The following is a 23,285-nucleotide window of genomic DNA, read 5'->3' as shown; positions in this document are numbered from 1 at the left end:
AAAAAACACACGACTACAGATGTTAACAAAACAAAAGCCAAACCTTCCCACACATTACAATACTCTCAAAAGACTCCTCAGTTTTTGTGCTGTATCACACGTACAGACAAAACAATATCAAAGACCAGAGAGTTCATTTATTATTAAAGTTTGAAAATTGTATTCTACCCACCCTGGATTAATAGACAGCCTGAAAGACAGAAAAAGCAATGATCGCTGAAAGGCTGAGATCAATTCTGCTTTGTGTTTGGAAGCCAAGTCAGATAAAATGGTAGTTTCATTGAGGATGACTTTATCCAAACAGACACACAGAAAAGGCCAGTGTCAGCATAACAGTTTATTTAGCCGTAGCTATAGTAAAATCGATCCTACCTTTTTTTGATAGTGTTAGAGCGTGACACAAAAACATGATGAATACATTGAGCCAACGCTGCAGGTCGGAGCCCGAGCCAAACTGTGCCACTGTGCTCTCAGCTGACCTGTTATATTTGTTACTCACTCAGCAAAGCGGGAGCAAAAGACTGCCCTCTGTCCTAGATTTTACCTCTTGGATGCTTGTTATAAATGGCATGGGACACAAGGGAACCAAAAAACACCTCAAGACCAGCACTAAACACCACTGAGCCGCACGCTGAGCGAGCCTCTTCTCTGTTTAGGATAAGTCAGAGTTTACTCCTGTTCTCAACGATGAAAGCACCAGGCGTTCGTCTTTTGGGAGACTTTTTTCACACTTCAAACCTTTTTTTAAACCCATACACAAGACACCACGCTGAATCAGATAATAGCTCATGTTCTCCACCAACAAGCCAGAGAAAAAAAACAAGCTAAATGGTTTTTATTTTTGCTCTGAAATCATGCTACTCTGTCTGGTAGATCAGTGATTCCTAACCACCGGTACTTGTACCCCAGGGGGTACATTTGCAGTTGCCACAGGGTACATGGAAAGCCCAACCAGAGACTGTTGATAAACTGACACAGCTCACTTTAGGCCTTTTTAAATGTACCGAACTCAGTCCTCTTAAAGTGGACCAAAAAGTGGACCAACAGAAAAGGGACTCAGTTCTTTTTGTGTTCACATTGTTAAAAGAGGACTCAGTTCTCTTTCTGGTCACACTACAGCCTTTATATGATATATATTGATAAAGTTATGTTTTTACTTTGATATGGCACTGCAGTGTGATTACGAAACCCCTTGCTTTCAGATGTACTCGAAGCTGGAGGAAAACATGTTGCTATCTGATGCATTCTCCGTTCCACATCTGGAGACATGCAGCATCTTCCATGGACCAAACTACTCCTCGTCCTGCATCCTTGCAAGTATTACAGGCTGTCCACACAGAGGGCTGAAAAGGACCACGTGTGAAAACACCCTTACACTCGGTTGATAAGCTAGCAGATACAATAAAGTAGCAAAATAAGGAACAAACATTACATTTCTACTGTCCATAGTGTTGTATTGTTTTGCAATTTACAACACTTCAAAACAGGGTGGGGTTATGCTGACGAGAGACGCCCATGCCCACTTGGAGACCTGAAGTGTATACCATTTCATCTCACTGGTGCAGCTTGTAGTGCAGTATCTTTTGTCATAGAGTATCTTGGGCTCAAGTAATCAATTAAACTAAAAAATACAAATTGTAATGTGCGTTAAAAAATTATATGCTCATTTTTTAGGGAGGAACATTAAAAACCAAATAAAATCAAAAATTGGTATAATGTTGAACCGTCAACCTAACACGAGTCAGTTGCAACAAACGTGTTGAAACAGAATTAGCAAGTGAGTGGAGAAGTTGAAATAGTTAGCTTAAAGTAATTAAAAGTAACAGAGGAGTAGTGAAAATTAAATTATGTTAAAATCGTAAACTATAAGTTGAATTATTTTGCTAATGTAGTTATGAATAAAAAGTTGAAAATATTTAGCCAAAGTAATGGAAGAAGTTTCAATAGTCAGCTCAGAGTAATAAATAGTTAAGTGCAGATGCAAGCCTGACTAAAGCATCCTTAATAATGACAATTCAACTGTATTAAAAATGTATTGTAACAATAAATACTTTCATATTAGTAAAAGTGTTTAAGGAGCTGTACGCCACATTCATAGCATATCTATGATTCAGAGTCCAGGGCAGGATTGTCTGCACTCAGTTCTCAACATGGAGGTGGCAGAGCCAGCACCTTTCAGCTATAATGGTGCGAAGAGCTTGAACAGCGCTAACAACAGCAACAGTGTTGACAGAGCTATCGGGTCTAACCAGAGGGGAACTGGACGGTGTGCGCTGTGCTACCGCAACAACACCATCACCACCATCGCTTGGGACGGCATTACTGCTGATAACTGCTGTACAATCACAGTGCAGAGCGGTGGCAGTGAGGTAGCCAGCGGGATACACGCATGCACTAATATGGCCGGTCCAGTTCCCACAGCAAAGAACAGAGAAGCTCGTACTGCAACACGCACGAGGAACATGACTTGATTCTCTCCTAAGGATGCCATTAATCCACTAAATGTTGTATATAGCTCCTTTAAATAGAACCCTGTATATGAACCACTCATAAGAACTGGTGGTGCCAACAAAGAGCTACTTCTATTAGCTCATCATATTCAGCTGGGCTGTGTTGGTACATTAGGCAAAAAATGAACCGAATGGTAAATTATATACTGGCTGTATAAAAGGCACTATGGTGAACAGGACAATATTCAGGTCCTCTCTCAGGACAGAATGTTAGAAGAAAGGACGAAAAAAGGAAAAATGAAAGTGAGATACAAACATTAGCAACATCTCATTATCTCTCAAATGAAATACATGGCTCAGATTACACGCTGCTCTGAAGGTCAGCTTTAAGATGTTTTGCACTTCAAACAGCACAAGCAGCAGCCCAACCTTAAAATCTGAAATATCCAGAGGAAAAGATTGAGGCCATGCGATCTCCATTAACACAAAGGTCTGATGGAGGTCTTTATGACTGGGAGGTCCTGTTTTCCAATCATGTTTTAATGGAGAGTTTTGCGTCTGTCCACTCTGCAGGTAGAGCATGTCTCTGCCCTGATATGAACTTGTTGAAATAGTCTACTCGCATCACATTAGAGCAGAAACATTGAGGGGTGTCATTTGAATGCTGCCCTGTTTTTCTCCTTCACTGTGCTGCTGCAGGAACCATCATTACTTTTGGTACTAAAGGATTCAGCGACAAAAAACGTCCAGCTTAGTTGTGCAGTCAAATGCCAGTCAAAGTCGACATGTTAAAAGCTGATCAGAGAAAACATAGTTGTTTTTGTCGAAGCTTCTAAGGTATCGTGCGGGACCCCACTGGGCTGTGCCTATATTTAGGTCACAGTGCTGCTGTAGAAAAGAACAGCCACAGCTTTCACTAATGTGACTGAAGCGAGACTTTCAAACGCATTTCATTCAAAGGGCTCACTGGGAGCCCGTGTGAGGCTGCCCACAACACACAGATGTCGCCATGAGCCTGCAGAGACAGGATTTAACAAGACAGAATTAACAACTGTGAGGATGTGGTGAAATGTTGCATCAACATTTCCAGACATACCCTTCGCTGTATCTTTTGCAAAGAGGGAAAGTTTACAAGCATATCTGCATTTGGCCTCTGTTCCCGCTCTGCCATTTCAGAGATGCAAAGGGATGAGAGAGACGAGGGAGATTGCAGGCTCGTGTTGACATGACTTGACAATCTAAATACAAGCTGCACAGCTGAATGACAACAAAACAATGCCCATTAACAACACACACACGGCACAAAGACAATATGCATGCACAGCTGTCAGACCGCGCAGACTAAACAAGGCCACAAGACTTGCACACTGATCAAAGACAAAATTAAAGATAACAGAAAAGCTTAACAGTTTATTAAATCTCTGTGGTTGCTGGAACAGATAGTATAATGACTGCTAGAAACAGTACAAATTATCTGTGTAATTAAATGACCATCCAAACACGGATCATGCTAAAACATCCACTGATAGCATCACATTAATATATTAACGATTGATCATTACTTCCTATTTTGCATATTTTTTAGTTATTTACTCTATAATGACATTGACTTATTTCATAATAACCCTCAAAACCCTTAAAAAATGACAAAATAACTATCCATAAACTGTAGTGTATAATGATGATTTGAAACAAATGTTGACAGGAAACAATTGAATTAAGCAGCAGCCCAGCCACACAGAGTAACCTGGTCAAATTAATTTAAATTGGAAATCAGAAGCCAAGCCAGTGCCTCCAAATACATCCAGTAAATAATACACAGGTTAAAATGTTTCATTAAATGAAACCATTCTCTGACTTTTGACATCCTGTATCTAATGTCCTTGTTAATCAAGTCTGACTAAGTCATTTTAATGTTATCTAGTCAAAGAAAACTGTCACTATTTTAGTGTTGTCATTTTAGATTTTTTAGTCATTAGATTATATTAAACATTTCAGTAAATTTAATGAAACTAAAATGAATAATTTTGTCATGTCAGTCAAACTTATTTCCTACATCTGATGAAAAACACAGGTTCAGTGATTAAGAGGGCAGATTTGCTGAAAGGGTCTGGTCCTGTTTCAGACATGGAACATGTTCTGATTTTTGTATTTATTTTGAACCAACATGATTCAACAACGGGCCTAGGACCCAATACTATATACTAAAAAAATATATACTTGAGCCATAATAAAACAATAACAACTGTGCAGACCCAAGCCCTGTTGTTGTGAACTATAAGTTCAATCAATATTTGCAAGCATGAGCTACTCTAACTCAAAGACAGAAACCACAGAAGTAAGACTCAAACTCATAATGTCATAGCTGTGTAAAGTCTGGAGCTGCTCCATAGACAATGAATAGGAGCCTGATGTTGTGGACCCACAGAATGTTTGCTTTCTATTTCATACTGAAATGAGCTTTATTCTATTGTAATGTTGTCAGTTCTGAAACAGAAAATGTGCCCTTATACTCAGAACATTCCCCTGGCTGCTCTCAGGGTCACCTATAACATCTGTCACTCGTCATTGTCTGTGGAGGAGCTCCAGATCTTATACCCTATGACATCACAAATTTGAGTTTTAGCACTTAAGCTAAAGCTAAGTGAAAGTTGTTCAAGTTTACTTATATTGTTGGACTGTCATAGACCATAGGAATAACACGTATAAATTAAAGTGGGCCCTGCTGTGCTCATTATGTGCTGCTGGTTTAGTCCTGATAGGGAAGACAGACAAGATGCTTAAACTATCACTGCAGATCACGTACTGACGGGAGCCCAACAGGTTTAATGCTTAGGTAACACTTCACAATGAAAATAAAAACAATTTGGGTACAATCTTTATTTTCTAAACTTCATTTTAATCTTTTCTTTTCTCACCCACAGTATTGCATGTTGATACAGTCAGAGTTAGTGTTTAATGATGTGGGTGCTGTCTCGTCATCATCTCTTCTTAATCATGGAAAAATGTTGTTGATCGATCTATTTAGTCATAGTTTTCACCGTTCCCCTGGCGGACTCAAATTGCCTACCTCCATGAGAGAAATTCACAGGAAGCAATAGTTGCTTGTGGTTGTAAAACAAATTGTATGCCCATTATTTTCTTAAATAATGAATAAGTGGTCTGTTATATGTCAGAAAAAAGCACAAATGCCAATCACAATTTCCTAAACGTCATGGTGATGTCATCAAATTGCTTGTTTGATTCGACCAACAATCAAAACCTCAAGATATTTAGGTCACCAACCTATAAGACAAAGAAAGCAGCAGACTCTCACAACTGAGACGCTTGTAACAGTGAATATTTGGCAATGACAATAATTATTTAATTATACAAATTGTAACCCTTTTTTTTCCTGTGGACCAACTAATTGTTTTAGCTCCCTTGATAATGTGTTGGCAAAGAGTCGCATCTTTACATGTTGAGCAGACTCAGAAGATGCAGAAGGAACATTAGCATTCACAAATGTAGCCCAATGTTCACTTTCCTTTTAGCTCTGTTTTGGTCTCCTCCTTAGGGGAGTAGTCTGGCTCTTCAGTTGCTAAATGCTTCATTAAGTTCACAAGTTATTAAGTAAATTTGCCTGAGGTGACAGCAGTGAGAGGGAATCAAAACAGTTGTGTTAGGGCATAAAACCAAAACATTAAGGTGAAAGGTGTATTTTCATTACTACAAGTGACCACTTTCACAAAAAATATTGATACATGCAGCTTTAAAACAAATTTCAAGAACTTTCATGACACTTTTACAGAACAATCTCGGCAAAAAATATCACACTGCAGAAGAAAATACATTCTGAAACCCACAACAACAGAACGTGTGGATGCAACACGACACATAAACAGAGATTAGGATAAGAACCTACCTTTGAAACAAGGGCGCTGTGAATCTTCTTCAGGATGTCATCCATCTCCAGCAGTTTGGGCTGAATGAGAGAACTGTGGGGTCCACTGATATGACCGATGTGGTCGAGGCCTAGGTAATGGAGGATCAAAATGTCCCAGTCATCCCTCTTCAGGGTGCTATCCAAGTGGCGGGTCACATTGTTGTCAACCTACATGGGAGACATGATGCATAAAGATGCATATTTACTGATCCGCAGGATTTCAACTGATAACCAATTTAGGTTGATATTATTCAAAACCGCCCCCTGGAGTAAATAAAAACTGAGCTGAGAGGAGCTTTACCCAAAGCTGCGACAGAGTCTGATGATTATCTGATTATCATCGGGCAAATATTACACTGCATTTGTAGCTGTGGCATACGGAGCTAATTGATGAGCAGCTTTTGTGTGTGATCTCATCTCTGTGCCTCCCTGGTTGCTCAGCTGCCTCCATCTCTTTAATGCAGATCACTTGGCCTCGTAGATAATGCAGTGACTGAGTCATTCCCAGATATTCACACACAGAGTATTCCACAGAATACATGCATAAACCACTGATTAATTAATCATTAATACATTATGTACATTATGACTTTACTGTATCTATGGGGTTATAGCATAGTTTCAAATAGCAGAAGTATTTCAGTGATGAACAGATGGTCTTTTCACCACACTGGGGTATCTATGCAGTAGAAAGATGCAAATACTTCTGACACTGGTGCTACATAGGGTTGGGTACTGAACTCCACTGTATTTTTAAGGGTGCCAACCAATTGATTCACATTAAATCAATCGGTGCCAAATTCCGGAACCTGAGAGCATCTAAGTGAGAATACTGGGTTAAGACAAGAGGAAGATGTGCCGCAAAGTGCCCTGAAGCTGGGAAGCCAGCCACAGAAGTCCACACCCGCTTCGTCAGTTGTTCAGTCGGCTGCTCAGTGGGACGTTCTATCGACCATTCCATCGGCTTCCCGGTGAGCAAAAACCATCACTGCAGCACCAATCTGCTGCGGCAGTTTCAACATCTGGGCTATGTTCTTTTCAATATTATTTTGGTAATAGCCTAGCATTACTGCTGCATGAACGGACATACATTCTTACACACACACACACACACACACACACACACACACACACACAGACAGACAGACAGACAGAGACAACAGATAAGCTCTATGCATGAACAGAAAAGAGCAGAGGAGCAAAACTGCATTTTGGTTGACTACGTCAGCCTTGCAGTTTTTTTCCGGGCAGCACAGTGGTGCAGTGGTTAGCACTGTCGCCTCACAGCAAGAGGGTTCCTGCTTTGAACCCTGGGGTGGGGAAGCCTTTCTGTGCAGGGTTCTCCCTGTGTCAGCGTGGGTTTTCTCCGGGTACTCCGGTTTCTTCATACAATCCAAAGACACGCACGCCAGGTTAACTGGTGACTCTAAATTGCCCGTAGGTGTGAGTGTGAGCGTGAATGGCTGTCTGTCACTATGTGTCAGCCCTGTGATAGTCCAGGGTGCACCCTGCCTCTCACCCAATGTCAGCTGGGATAGGCTCCAGTACCCCCACGACACCTAACAGGCTAAGCAGTGATAGAAAATGAATGAATGAATGAAAAGTATCGCAAAAATGTACTGTTGGGTACTGGTACTGAATTCCAGGTGCTGGTACCGGCTTCAAATGTGAACAGTACCGAACCCTAACGCTACATGACTAGAAAAAAGAAAAAAGAAAAAAGAAAAAGGGCTGTTCCATGTGCTTTTGCTCAAGAGGTAGAAAATGTACAACTACCAGTATGCACAGCACCACACCAGACTAATAAACACTCCCACTGTTGGGTGACGTAATATGAGCTTGTCCATTTTGACACAGTTAACAAAATGATCTCAAATTGCTGTTAAACAGTAAGTTAAAATTTCTAAAGATATATTAGATAGGTAACACAGTTATAGAATATTGGTTCAAAAAATTTCAGCTTTGCTTAGTTTTAAGTTTGATCAGAGTTTGGCATGAGTTTGAGAGAGAGAGCAGCTCTCTCAATCCACTTCTATACTCTGTGTCCATGGTAGAGGCTGGCTAGAGTCAGTGAAAATCTGCCAGATAACATGTTTGAGCTGGGAAATGAGCAGGAAGATCTGGGCACCAGTAAGACGGAGGGAAGTTTACTACAGTTTATTCACACATACAACTGACATTATGATGCAAAGCTGGTTGAAAATCGGTGACGTATCCCTTTAAATGCATAGCAGCAGTAGTTTATGAAAAAATTGAGGAACATGCCTGTAAATTATATTACGTAAATCATTTTTGCACACACATACACACACACACACACACACACACACACACACACACACACACACAGAATTCAGGGTCCCTCATGAATATTCACAGTGAGGATGGGAGGATTTCATAATTCCTTCCTCTCCCTTCCTCTGTTCCTTGATGACACAGGAATCTGATTTCTCACCATTTTTAAAATTCCGGTGTCATATCTGCCAACAGGTGCTTTAATCCTATATCGACTATTAGCAGAAAAACACATCACTCATAGCGTTCACACAGCCAACTCTTGGCTGTTTGACTGACACGTACCTCGGTGTAGTCAGATACAAAGAAGGAGGTCGTGCCGTCGTACTCTATGAAGTGTTTGGGGAAGAGGCGCACCCAGGTGTCGTCTCCGTAGAAGACCATCCTCTTCCCTGCTGTTTTGGCCTGCCAAACGAGGTTGTCTTCCAGCAGTGCAGGAGAATTCAGGTTCATTACCACATCAATGAAGCCTGGGATACTGCCAGTGGTTAGAGCCTAGGGAGGAATGTGTTTTTGTCATTGTCCTTTGAACAATAATTGCCTTTTAATGGTGTTATACAACCTTAGAGTTTCATCATATTAATCCAGCTAATTAAGATTTGTGCTGCAGTACAGTGTTCAGTAAAAACAGTTTTTACATATTAATAATCTTCAAAAACAAAATAAATGAAATGAATTCCCCTCCTTTTTATCTGATTGGTCACGACTTTGATCTGAACCAAACTACGCCCCACATCCCCGAACCAATCTTGCTGCCACAAATGGAAAGTGAAAGCTGAATCAGGTAGATTGGTAAAATTTATGAAGTACAGTTTCTACTGATTTCATCATGGAATCTGAAATAAAACAACACCGGCCCCCATTTGACTGACAAGAGAAACACAGCCTATTTTGGAAGTCAGGAGAGAGCTCGGTGCATCGTCGAGGGGGAAGTACAAAGGCCTTGTCTTTATGCACTGAAGGAGACACGAGTATGCAGATGCTGGCAGGAAACACTGTAATTCATACTCCCTGTGAGCTGCCTGGAGCACAGCCTGAGATCGTCCGGTACGCTCAAAAAGCCGGGCTAAAATCAGAGGTGACCAGCCTTTAATGTGTGAGGGCCCAGGTGTTAGTCGAACCTGCTGAGGGGAGCTGGGCCGGCAAAGTCAAAGTCATCTTTGAAATCACATCTTAAAACACTGTTTTATCTGTTGCACTGTTGAAGTGTTTTTCCTTATATAACCCTGTTTTCCACTTCACATTTGGGTATTCTGTTGATCTTATCGGCTCTATATATTAGAGTTTTGTTTGCTTGCAAAACACTCCGGAGCAGTTTGTGCGTTGTTACCGTGCAAGTACCACTTTAACTGTTCTACAGCAACTCTAGCAATAAACTAAAAGTGTCACACCCCCACATACAAACTCAGGAACTGTCACAAGGTTCAAACCTTTCTTTATTCGCTATCACATTTTCACAGATGATATTATTTTATCAATTTGTGTCTTGCTGTGTGAGAGCAAACTTCTCCTCTGTCACATTAAAAAAGGTTTGCGTCTCCTATTTAAAAATGACAAACTAATAAACATTCTTTACGCATGAGTAATGTCAGAAGCTTTTCAGTTTTGTCGACTGATTCACAGTTATTGCTCTGACTAGAAACTGAAATTTGGAGCCTCATCTTCTGAGCTTTGTTCCAGAGCTCAATTATTTAACACTTCCTTCCCTGCGATTGTTTTGCTCCTGCCAGAGCAGATGCTTGTTTCAGGAAGAGATGGATGGTTCCGCTTCAAAGGCGGTCTTCTCTTTCTGCCCGTTCAGCCTCACCGAGGTCCCTCATCTATTAATAGAGATAGGCTGACCAATAAAACCAGTGGATCGGACAAAAACAGGCCCTTTTTTGCCAAACTGGTGGAACACTTTGCTGTTATGCAATATTAAACACGGAGGCATATGGAGATGATTCTTCTGAGAGGCAAAGGATCAGCTTGAGATGCATAAAAGCTCTGTGAAAAAGTTCAGCTTAAAAAGGCTAAATCTTAAAATTTCTCCAGATGCCAAAAAAGATTGAGAAGCTGCCCAAATTAATCACTGACTCAACAACGTACTAATCACTGGCCCACAGTATGTGTCTAAGCTCGCGATGTGCCCCTGCTTAAATGTTGAATACAATATCAGTGGGATATACACATACTCTCTGGCACAGTCAGGAAAACGTGTAAAGGTGCCAAAAACAGACGGAAGGGGCTGTGACTTACAGTCTTTGAGCCTGGCAAAAGATTTTTTGGTTTCCTATTCACTTACTCACTTCACGGAAGATGTTCCACCATTGACTTGAAAATATCTTTAATCCTCTTGGGTTTTGTTACCAAGTAATACCTGTAGAGGCGATACAGGGGACTAATTATGGATTAAGGGCATCAGTACAAAAAAATATCTTAAGTGCTTGTTCTATCTAAAGTTTTAAAGTTAGGAAAAATCCTACTTGCTTATTACAGAAGCAATTCCTAAACTCATGGCAGTGTCTTGTCCTATCTCAGACCTCCTATCTGATCATAACAGGGCTCTACAGTAACAGATGCCAGCTTGCCATCTGCAGCCATTTTGAGAAATTGGCAACCAATTCTTGGCCTTTTGTTGCTCTCAGTGGCAACCACCTTTTAACATATAATAAATAGGGAAAGCAGACAGCAAAACGCGCACCCCAAAACATATACTTTTTTTTTTAGATTTGTTGCCAGGGTGATGTCTAATAGCGTTATAGCTAATAGCTTAGTATTGCTGCCTCACAGCAAAAGGGTTCCTGGTTTGAACCCAGGATGGGGGGGGCCCTTCTGTGTGGAGTTTGCATGTTCTCCCTGTGTCAGCATGGGTTTTGTTTCCTGCTTCCAAAGACATGCAGGTTAATTGGTGACTCTAAATTGGCCTTAGGTGTTGAATGGCAGTGAAAATGGCTGTCTGTCTCTATATGTCAGCCCAATTGTCGGCTGGGATAGGCTCCAGCCCTCCTGTGACCCCTAACAGGATAAGCAATTACGGAAAATGAAATTAATCAGTGTTATAGTCAGAGCCGAAACCAGTCAATGCTGCAAATGCAATGGTGCATTTATGCTTAGCATCTGTTTTAGAGACAACAGCGAGGCAATTAAGTAGTTTAAGCAATGAATGAGCGAATTGATTTAACTGAAGGAACTGCAATGTATCAGATAAAATGCATTCTACAAATATGATGTCACATTTTCATTATTAAGCCAAAATATAACAGTAGGGAATCTTATTCAAAATATAATGGAAATGAAAATGGCCACCATATTTTAAGTTTCGCCAACCAAAAACTGATGCCTGAGTGGCAACCTGGCAACCACTTTTAGACATTAGCGTTGAGCTCTGCTTTACTTGAGAGATCCTAATTTGATTCTTCAGTTATCTCTCGTCCTGTCATGTCTATATGTATCTCTGTATTTATGGAGCAGTGAGTGACGACAACCCGCCCACATTTAAGGGAACTGGTTGCGGTGGAAAAGCTTAACGGACCTAGGGTCTAGGTACCATGTCTGAAAGGTTACTTTTGGTTCCAAAGGTACCATACCGAAAGTGTTTGGTTGAAACGGGGCACTGGACCAAGCACGGCAATCAAATTCAAAATGAATCGTCTTGGCAGTCGGTATTTACCCATTACATATATTAAGTGATGGAAGGGAGGACTGCATTTCACTGGTGAAAGTACTAGTCTGAGTACCCTTTTGATCATTATATTTCGGTGCTCATGTAGTTCCCCATCTTCACTGTTACTGTGACACAGACCTTACAACACTGCTGCTGCCACTTTTGATACTTATCTTAAATTAAGGACGGGTCTGATGCAATCTTAACTTAGGATTCCTAAATTGGGAAATCCCTAAGTTAAGATGGTTCTGTAATAGCTCAATACCTAAGATTTTTTCTTCTAAACGCAGTTAGGAAACATGTTTCTGTAATAAAAATCCTAAATGCCATCCTGAACTGAAATAAGATAGGATTTAAGACTTAAGAAGTTTCTGTAATGAGGCCCCAGTTCTACTGCGTGCATACTACCCAGGCAGATACAAGCCTTTCAAACGGTCACACTGCATCGCTGCTGCTGCTGCTGCTACCGTCATGATTAACTGAATTCATTGTCCAAAAATCCACCACCTCAGTAATGTCCGCTGACTGCTGTGCCAGTCTGAGAGTGCGGCTCAACTGGCCACATGTGAATATAGGACTGAGGCAAGCAAACCAACTTCTTTTCTCTTCCTGTCTTGGTTAGACAGAGCAAGTAAATTGGAACTATTAAATGTAGTGTGAAGACCCTGGGGCAGAGTTTGCTGTGTAACAACTGTTTGGCCTTTAATAAAAAAGTAACGCACAGACAGAAAACTAAAACTGTGCATCTGAATAAGTCTGCTGTGTTACATGGAGCTTGTAACTTTATTAGAAACAGTGGAGGGAGCATTAGGGCTAATGTGTGTGTGTACATTAATGACTGTGCCACTGAGAGATTATGATTTAGGTTAGTTGTCTGTGTCATACCAGTTAATTGGGTGCAATGCAGTGATAGTGGGCAGTAAATGGCAGTTGGTCTGTACTGCCACCTACTGGTGTGTTGCTAAACCTCAACGCTGTGATGGAACAATTCACCTTCTGAGGTTGTTAACACTATGTTAATAACACTTCTCAATCACTTCAATATTAACCTGAGTTTTATGTTTTAATACAGAATAGGAATTTGCTGCCATGCTTGTTTTCATGATGCACCAACTCTAGTGTGATATCTTGGGATTTCCTCATACCAGGCTCTCATCTGTATTCAGTCAAAAATACTTCAAAAATTAATATCCAGTCATTCAGTATTTTATTTTTTGAGAGTATATGATTAAGAATATAAAGCAGTGGTCACTACATTAGGGTACGAACGTGAATTGTTGTGCCTCAAATCTACTGTAACTGCCCAGCCCCTTAAAAAGTGATTAAGTGGCCCTTCTGCAGGGCTTACAGATGTGCCTGTGTGCTCTCAGCAAGCCCACAAATCAAACTTACACATTTCTGGGCAGCTGATGAAGTGGCATTTCCAATTCCCCCTATCTACCTTTGCCCATATAGTGTACTGTACATCTCCGCTGCAACATAAACCCTTCATGCCTGTGCTTCTAAATCAGAAAGATTTTATTTTGAACTTCCTCTCTTATTGATTTTCCTCTACATACTCTCTTACCGTCAACAAATCTTTTGAGAGAGTTCACACACAGACCTGTTTTTTCCAAGCTGCCTTGAGGCCTCCTTTCCCTTCATCATCACTGCATCCTTCTCTAAACCCCCCGGATTATGTTGGAACATCTGTCTCCCCGCAAGTCCACCTCAATCCCGCTCATCTTTATCCCGTCACCCCTCCTCCACATCATCGCTGACCTACTCCACTTCATGACAACCAACTTCAGCTCTTTCTTGAAACAGAAGTTGATTCTGTTTGAGAATCTGTTTCTCTATCCACTTACAGTTACCTAGTTTACTTTAAAATTCAGTGTGCTCACATCTACCTCTCAATATGTGTGAAAACAGTTAACATTACATTCCTTCAGCAGACACTTATACCTAAATGCATTAAAACTCGACAGGCACAAGAACTGACATCATCAAAAACTGGAGGTGTATCCTCCCCCTTGAAAAAAAGACAATTGAACGCTTGTTCAGTTTTTTTGTTGAAACTCAACCTATTTAGCTGATCAAAAGAATATTAGTGCTGTCAATTAATGACCACTCAATCTACAGAGAGTTAATAAAAACTGGATTGACTGTTTTTAGTCATCTGTCAAGTAAAAATACCACCCAGTCACTGGTTACAACGAAAATGCAAATGGCCATATTTAGAGCCAGTGTTTGGTTTGTCCATTCTGGGCTACGGTAGAATAACATGATGGATTTAGTGGGAGAGGACCAGCTGCATATGTAGATATAAACTACTAACTCTAAGGTAACAAAAACATGGTTCTTAGCCTAAGGTGATTAAACACTGATGAAAACATATTTTTGGATATCATATTCAGTTTCTGCCAATACATGCTCCTGGGGTCGGCAACATTTTTAATATGAAGTGCCATTTGAAACTTTTCTTGATAATCAGTGTGGCAGTGTGGACGCAGCAGAGCTCCTCCCTTAAGTCAAATCACAGTGTCTTGCTATGACCGCCAAATGTAGTATGTCACTGCAAACTTTGTGTGTGTGTGTGTATCTGTCCCTTTGCATCATTCTGTGTCCCCTTTCTTAATCCAGATGTTTTTGTGGGTCTGTGAATGCAGCGTGAAACTCTTCATGAATTCCTTTCCTCCTTGTCAGCAGTTTGTGGAGTTTGAGCCGCAAGGTAGATAACTGATCAGTCGATCCGATCACAGTTGATCAGATCAGATCAATGGATTAGAGAAGCAGCCGTTTGTGAGTGAAAGAACATTTTTAGACCCAGCAAAACAAACAGTTAAGTTTCTGTTTCACTGGGTCTGGCGTTCTGCTGCTCCGTCTGTGCCCAGAATACACGTAGAATGAATAACCACACAGTAGGCTTTACATATACCAACAGAACCCCTAATGAACGCTCCAGCTCCAACTACAGAAAATCCCTACATGGTGGCAGATGTTATCGTGATGGGCTGCCGCAAATAAATGAATAATTGGGGAACCTAGTGTGCCATTAGTTAAGCTACGACGTGCTACTGGTGGCACGCATGCCCAAAGTTGCCGACCCCTGCCCTAAATCCTACACTCTGGACTTTTAATGCTTTTCTATGCCATGTATGATAATTAATTGAATATCTTTGCTTTTGGACAGTTGGTCGTATAAAAGAAGCAACTGAATACATCACCTTAGACTCTGGGAAAATTGTCTTTTTTTTTTACATTTAACATTTTTACATTTACAGCTGAAACATTTAGCTGAATAACGGATCAACAGAAAAATAATCAGCAACTATTTTGATAATCAATTAATTGTGTCAGTTATTTATTCAGCAAAAGCACAAAACAGTTCCTAATTTCAGCTTTTTAGGCTTTTCTGTCTCGTGATAGAACAGAGAGTTTGCAGCGTTTCTCAGTAGCCAGCATGTCCTGCTCTTCTTTGTCTCATGTGATAGTAAACTTCAGAGTGTTGATCAGACAATACAAGCACGGTGGTGGCATCACCTTGAGCTTTAGAAAGTGGTGATTGGCATTTTTCATTATTTTCTGACATTTTATAGAAAAAAAACAAACAATTAAGTAGATTAATTGAAAGGAAGATAGTTGAAGCTCTAGCTGGACACATTCACAAATTTATTCATTCAGCATTAATTAAAATAAGAGGTTCTGATAAGGTTAAATAGGTATTTGTCATTAGTGTTGACATTTTATAAGCTAAATAATTCATTCATTAAAAGACAAACAGTAACAGTAGCATGCTCTATTGGATCAGGCTTCAGAAAGGCTTTTATTAGTGAGAGTGCTTCAGTTTGTTACTGATGTTCTGTTTCCCCTCCAGAGTTTCTTCTTCTTGTCTTTAGTGCTCATCCTGTCCACTGTCTGACACTGTCAACCAACACCATGCTCTTTGCTGCCCTATCTGACCTGAAGACTGCCGAGTCAGCACTCTCACGGTCCCCATCCTACCTGTCTGACCACATTTATCCGACATCACTGACGAGGATTCTGTCCAGTTTGTGTGTCTTAAGCTCAAAGTTTCTCCTGGGCTGGAAGTTTTGGCTCCAATCTTCCTCCATCTCTACAACAGCCTGACACTGTCAGCACATCGCCGTTCCTCCCACCACTGCTGAAGCATGACTGCTACCTTTTATTCAGCCCTCTGACACTCAGGCTGAATACTGTATTCTGCTTCACCTGACAACTTCAACCATCCCACCACCTCAGCGCTGCCCAGCACCCGTACGGACAAGACAGAGCTGCTCTTTTACTTGGAAAATCACTCCCTTTGCAAAATCTCTTCAGCACCATTGACAACAACACTCTGACTCCTTCCCCAGTCTGCTAACAAAGTGTGTCTCAGCACAACCAACTCTCGTGCAAAGGCGCGCATGACATAACTGTAATTCCCTCCTGGCTCTGCTCCCAGAATACCCTCAATGTGACAGCGCACCATGTTTTCACCTTCTCCAGTGTCTGCCATGTTACCCTATTTGCAGTTGTAGGCTGGAGACTTAGCACCTATCTCAAAAAGACCCTTTACAGGATTATAATGGGCTCACAGGATTTCTGTTAAGACATTTTTAACTCCAACATCTGCACCTCTTATGATGGGCTGGATGACACTACTCATTACAAGTCACGTTTTCTCATGAGCCCAAGGAGACAACTTCGAATTGCGTCCTTTGTCGAACTGACCAACAGACCAAAACCTAAAGATATTTAATTGATAATAATATAAAACAGAGAATAGCAGCAAATTTTTACATTTAAGAAGATGAGAGCAGTTAATGTTAAGCATTTTGCGTATCAAACAACTTAAATTATTCAGTTTAGTTTTAGTTTGTTTTTTGATTGATTCTCTCATGTGATTCAATTCAATTAATTGAATCACATGAAAAAAGCACAACTTTCACAAGCAAATAAGTGATAGAAAAGCATTAAATAAATCTGTTCATGTATCGATCTGATCTGATATTACTGCCACTTAGTGATAAGGTGACACTACTAAGCCACAACCGCAGCTGTGGCTCAGAGGTCGAGTGGGTTGTCCACCATTCAGATGATCGGTGATTCGATCGCCAGCTCCTCAAATCGGCATGTCGAAGTATTCTTGGGCAAGATACTGAACCCCAAATTGCTCCCAATGGCTGTTCCATCAGTGTGTGAGATTGTATGAATGGTTACTGAGTAGCAGGTGGCACCATGGGTGGTCACCTAGGCCACCAGTGTGTGAATGGGTGAATGTGGCATGTAGTATAAAAGCACTTTGAGTGGTTGGAAGACTAGAAAAACGCTATACAAGTGCAGTCCATTTACCATTAAACTGAACTTATTTCAAGAGAACAAACTAATTGCCATTTTTTTTGTGTGTTTTTTGTTTAAATTATACTGGCGCTCCATGGTGGACGAGGGTATAAGGCAACATTCCCTTTTCATTCCCACTCGCAGACATAATTTTTTGTTTTACATAATGAACTTGGCATTAACTCCAGCTATAACTTTAATATCCCTAAGGGGAACTTAGTCTTCCAGCCAGCCAGTGAAGAGCACATAAGTGAACTGTTGGAAATTTGGCAAAGATTTTATCCCTCCCACTGCCCCTTTTATTTAAACACTAAATATGAGCACTCAGTGTCCTTCACCTTAGATTAACTACAAGTTTCTCTCTTTAATGTTTCAAATTGTTTACTTAATTCCCTCACTGATATCAAAAATGTTAGAAACACCTCAGTACAGCGCAATGTAATTCAACAGCACCACAAACTGCAGCCTCAAAAATGATCATTCAGATGAATCAACACCCCTCTGACACAGCTCCAACAACCCTGAATTTACTATGAATGAATATGAATATACAGGATTTACTGCAGGGATGTTATATTACACTGCATTAGCTTTAGCTAGATGGACCAAATGTCCTGGGCACTTATAGTATATCAAAGTTTTACTGGCCACTAACATTTATCTTAAGTGAAGAACTAACTTCTCCCTTTAAAAAATTATGTTTGTAACCATTTTTTAAGCTTTAGCTACATCTTCAGCGGGAACAGATGGGCTTAAGGCTGCGTGCCACAGGCAAAGCAGAAAGTCTGGAAGTATCCAGACGGACTAACACATTGTTTATTTTGGTCTTTGGTCTTGGCTGACAATAAGAAAAATATAGATAACACCATCCCGATCCTTTAAAGCCTGGGTCTTTAACAGGGAGGTCTCCGACTCCTAGGGGGGCCTAAGAGTTACTGCAGGGGGGGCTGCCAAATCATTGTTTGGTAATTTAGATTTTAATTTAAGGTTTGGGTTTGTTTGTGTGTTTTATATTAAAATATGTGTGAAAATATACATTAACATGAATTCAACATAAAAAAAACATTTCATTTACAGTACACAACATTGATAACAGGCTGATACCCATGAATCCTTGTGTAATGATGTTGGCAAGCGAACACCAATCACTGTCCATAACAGCAAGGTTAGCTAGTTAGCTAAAATGTACGTATCATTGACACATATTGTCCAATTAGCTGTGTTGTTTTTCCAAGTGTACTGCCATTCTTGTGAGCCACAATAGACAGTTGTGTAACTTTTCGAGCAAGAGACTCTGACATACCCTCCACCTCAGAAAGAAATGTGATGAATCTAAACATCTGCCAAGAATATTATTCTAAAGCTTAGTATTGCATGCATCAATGAAGGGTTTATTAATACATGACACTCAGAGTTTTATACAATATATGTAGTAAGGCATCCCTGGTCCATCTCTCTGTCAGCGGAGGGGACCTTGGCCTGAAAAATGTTGAAGACCCCTGCTTTAAAAGATTTCATCATTATAAGTGAAAGTGATTTACAGGCTGTTTCAGTAGAGTAGCTGATATTAAATGAATGTAGTTTTGCATGGAAGTCAGATATAAAGTGGTTTTTAAAATCACTGAATGGCCTCACCCCAACTTATCTGTCTGACATGGTCAAGATATATGTGTCTGCCAGGTCCCTAAGATCCTCTGACTCAAACCTTTTGATTGTTCCAGAGGTCAGAACTAAAAGGCACAGAGAGGCAGCCATTACCAATTATACCCCTAAACTCTGGAACAGTCTGCCAGACGGTCTTAGGGGCTCTACACCTGTTGAAACTTTTAAACGTGATTTTAAGACACATCTTTTTAGCACTGCTTTCTCCTGAAATGTATTTAACTGATAGTTGTTTTTATCTTATCTTAGCCTGTCCTTTTGACTGAATTTTACCTTATCTTTAATTTTTTTGTTAATTTATTACTATTATTATAATATTAACATTTTATAATGTGTTTTTTCATCTTTTTTCTGTCACAAATGTTTTGATTGTCTTATATGTTCAGCACTCTGTGTTGCATTTTATGCATGAATTTTGCTGTATCAATAACATCATTATTGTTATTATTTTTATTATAAAGACTCACATCAAAACAAATGCAATTCATTAGTGCCTTACTTTTTACATTCATCTGTTGGATCTGATTGCTGACTCACAAAAGCATCTTATTTGTAGCTTACCATAACTATTTACCATATGACTTTTTCTGTATTTCTTTTATAGTATATTGATTTATACATGCTGCTTAATGGAGTGGGTTACTGTGTTTTAATCAATATGCAATAACAATAAAGTATCCAGCTATTCAAAGCAAGGAGCCCTGGAGTCGTGGGATGACACATAGTGGACAGACTTGATGAGTGAGTTCTCATCTGAATCTCAACATAGTGATACCTCAGTGACATCTCACCTTGATCCTGGGCATGGTGACAGTCGGAGGTCTTGCCTTGGCCACAAAGCTGTGCGCTGAGCCTCTCTCCACCAGGTGTCTGGTGTAGGGCATATACATGCGACCATTGGGTCCGAATACAAAGTCCTCCCGGAGGGCATCCACCAACATTATAACCACCCTTTTAAAGAGGGGCTGGGGGAGGCGAGAGGAGTTGGGAGCGCCTCCTGTAATTAAAGGACACAGTTTATGAGTTTTAAGAGATTACAGTCAGCAGTGCAGGCAGATACTCGCATATAAGCGCAGGTAAGTCTGAGAGGCGGACGGTGCTGTGAGCTCACCTGTCATCGGCTCCGCTGGCAGATCTGACAGCTTGGTCTTGGATGAGAGGGAAGACTTAAGAGGCACAGGAAAAAATCCCCGCAGGAAGAGGGCAATGCCAATCACTTCAAATATTAAAATGAACGAGGCAAACACGGACGAGCGTACTTTCATTTTGCTGGTTGACGGACACTTTAAGGGACGAGTGTGTTTGTAAGATAACTTGCTAGCTAGCAGCCGACATGACTCTTCCTGCACTGTTTACCCAAATATAGGAGAAGATAGAGAGCAGGAACATCCCGTTTCAGATGGACGCACTGTCAAACGACATATTACATAGTCAGGTGTCTCTGCATTCAATAAACGGACTCTATATTCTATATTTGTGGGTGTAATTAAAAATAAAAACACTAATACGAGTTAGCGCTGTAGCCATTCATATCTACTTCCGCATTGACAGCATGGAACTACGGCTAATACGTAGAATCAAACAAGACCAATACGCTTTTTTCCCATACTGATATGTATGGCCCAACTGTTGGGAGTAAAAACCACGGAGATTAATTTGTCTCAATATTATGCGTTTGTTAATATTTAAATATAAAACAACATTCAACAAAACAAACCGTGTAAAATCCAAAAAATTATTAAATATAGGTGAAAACAATTAATTTACAAATGAAATAAAAATAAATAAACAAAAATAAGATTTGCAAAAAATTACACCTGTCAAATAGATATTTTTGAATCTATTTTTATTTATGATTTTTTATTTGTGGAATTTGTTTTGTGTATTCACAGTTCCATTTTAAATTTGCACCAATTTAAATCACCCACAATAAATCTGGGTGGATGTAAAAATTATGGCTTCTTAATATCATCAACAAACCATAACTGGTATGGAAAAAACACAAAAATAATGAGGTAGGAGTTTTAGAAAATCTTATGTTTACCTGTAGCAGGTAGTGCAATGAGAGTGGTGAACTCTTTTAGATTGATGCTATGCGAACACAGAAAAATAAAAGCACAATAAATTATTGTGTTTCAAAATGTATATAAGAAATAACATGAATAAATTGTTTTACAAATGGCAACAGGATAAAAAGGCATGGCCTAGAAAATCAGCAATAAGTGCCTGTAATCTGAATGTAGGCGTATGATGTTTAAAAGCCTGTTCAAACTTATTCAGCCACACACACAGGTACACTGCAGTTCATTTAATCTGAGTGGAGTAAATATTTATTTAGTCTGTTGACAGATATCAATCTTGAAATGTAGTGACAAGGTGTGTTTTCCTGTACTGCAAGGGCTTTATAAATATACAGTTAAGATTGCAAGTCAGGTTCTTACTGCTATAGAGGGCCTGTCTACAGTCCTGTATCAGAGAGGAGTCCTAAAGCTGTCACCTGTTACAAATCTTAAAGCCATATGATATCACATCTACAGTACTATTGTATGAAAGACAATTTATCAACAGCCCACAGTCCAAGGTCCAAGGATTACTCCTGTGCAGTATGAGAGCTACTCAAATATACACACCTCCGAGAGTTGCTTATCTATTGTTCTTTTATTTTTTCATTTGGTACCAAAAAGATCAATAAGAGCCAGGTTTAGGGCCTGGTGATCTGCCTGTAGATTGGACATAGAGGAAGCAATACGTTTTAGAGATTATTAAAAATATTATTTTTATATAGGGAGGATAAAAGCTAAAACAAACCCCTAGGAACCTCTTAATGGATCATATATGATACCAAATTATCATTAAAGGGATAGGTCACTTTTTTTGAAGTGTGGTTGTATGGGGTACTTATCCATAGATAGTATATTACATACAGTGGTTGGAACACCCCAGTCTGGAGATGCAGGCCGTAGTTCGACACAATCAACTGCTGTGGAGGGGTTGGCAAGAAAACATCTTTTCGCCACCTGAATAAAAGTCCCACTTAAAAAAAATCAATATAGTTTAAGTGTACACTGTACTTAGAATATTTTCACTGCTTTACCTTAATGTCAGACAGTTACTTCCAATGGGAAAATGAAGCTGTTAAATTGCTCTCTTCAAAGCCAGACTCCATTGAGAAAAGCAGTAATGAAGCATTGCTGAACACAGGAGCTGCTGGTTTCATCAGTTAGTTTTAATGTGCTATTGTGTGACTTTGTTGTTTAAAAGAGTTCGTTTAGATTCGTTTATCTATCTATCTATCTATCTATCTATCTATCTATCTATACTGTCTTTGGCTAAGCACTCTATAGAACCTCACTTAAAAAAAATCTGAACTATCCCTTTAACACCAAGTGTAATGGACCACAGTAATGTCCTACTGTATGTGAAGTAGGTGAGTATGATGAACAGTATCATGTCAACATGTCTGCAATGACAGAGGGCTATTTCTACAGTTTGCACCACTCTCATCCCTTTCACTGGAGCTAAACTACCCATTAGTCCCTCACATGAAATTTGCTTTAATTTGTCAGGTGCAAAGGGCAGCACATGGGGACAATGAGATACTTTCATGGATCCACTATAACTGCAGGGGAGAAGGTAAGTGGACTGTCTGGAGTTTAATATGATTTAACCTGACATTTATGGAGCCTGAGGCTGATGAAGTCTGATCGGGAATTAGCTCAGGATGAAATTAAATTCCTTTCAGCTCTTTTGTGGGTTTGAGCTGATGCTGCCATCTGCTGGGAGCTCTGCTTCAAGGACAGTGTTTCAGATTTTTTTCCCCTTCACAAACACAGCACCATCTGCACATATGATGTAATATGAATTCTGGTTATTTATTTTTTTATGACTGCCATCTACTGGTCAAATTTTGGCAACCAGTGAGGAGCAGGTGGGGATCAAGTATTTTGTTCACAAATACAGTTGTGTTCCCTCCAGCAAGGGAAAT

At 40.0% G+C, this 23,285-nt stretch overlaps 1 protein-coding gene across 1 annotated transcript in view; it reads right to left on the bottom strand.

Annotated features, from left to right (window-relative positions):
- The window catches only part of pigg (phosphatidylinositol glycan anchor biosynthesis class G), a 108,018-nt gene extending 87,169 nt beyond the window's left edge, over positions 1 to 20,849 (bottom strand). The window contains exons 1-4 of the mRNA XM_050042520.1: positions 20,412 to 20,849; positions 20,092 to 20,297; positions 8,956 to 9,165; positions 6,355 to 6,543 (exon numbers count right to left, since the gene is read on the bottom strand). Of these exons, the coding sequence (XP_049898477.1) occupies positions 6,355 to 6,543; positions 8,956 to 9,165; positions 20,092 to 20,297; positions 20,412 to 20,565 (759 nt within the window). The 5' untranslated portion in view covers positions 20,566 to 20,849. The remainder of the gene's footprint in view (positions 1 to 6,354; positions 6,544 to 8,955; positions 9,166 to 20,091; positions 20,298 to 20,411) is intronic.
- Between the last annotated feature and the right edge of the window lie 2,436 nt (positions 20,850 to 23,285).

Source organism: Epinephelus moara, chromosome 4 (assembly GCF_006386435.1).
Source record: "Epinephelus moara isolate mb chromosome 4, YSFRI_EMoa_1.0, whole genome shotgun sequence".
Lineage (NCBI taxonomy): Eukaryota > Metazoa > Chordata > Actinopteri > Perciformes > Serranidae > Epinephelus > Epinephelus moara.
The sequence above is the reverse complement of the archived record's forward strand: the minus strand, read 5'-3'. Positions and strand labels throughout refer to the sequence as shown.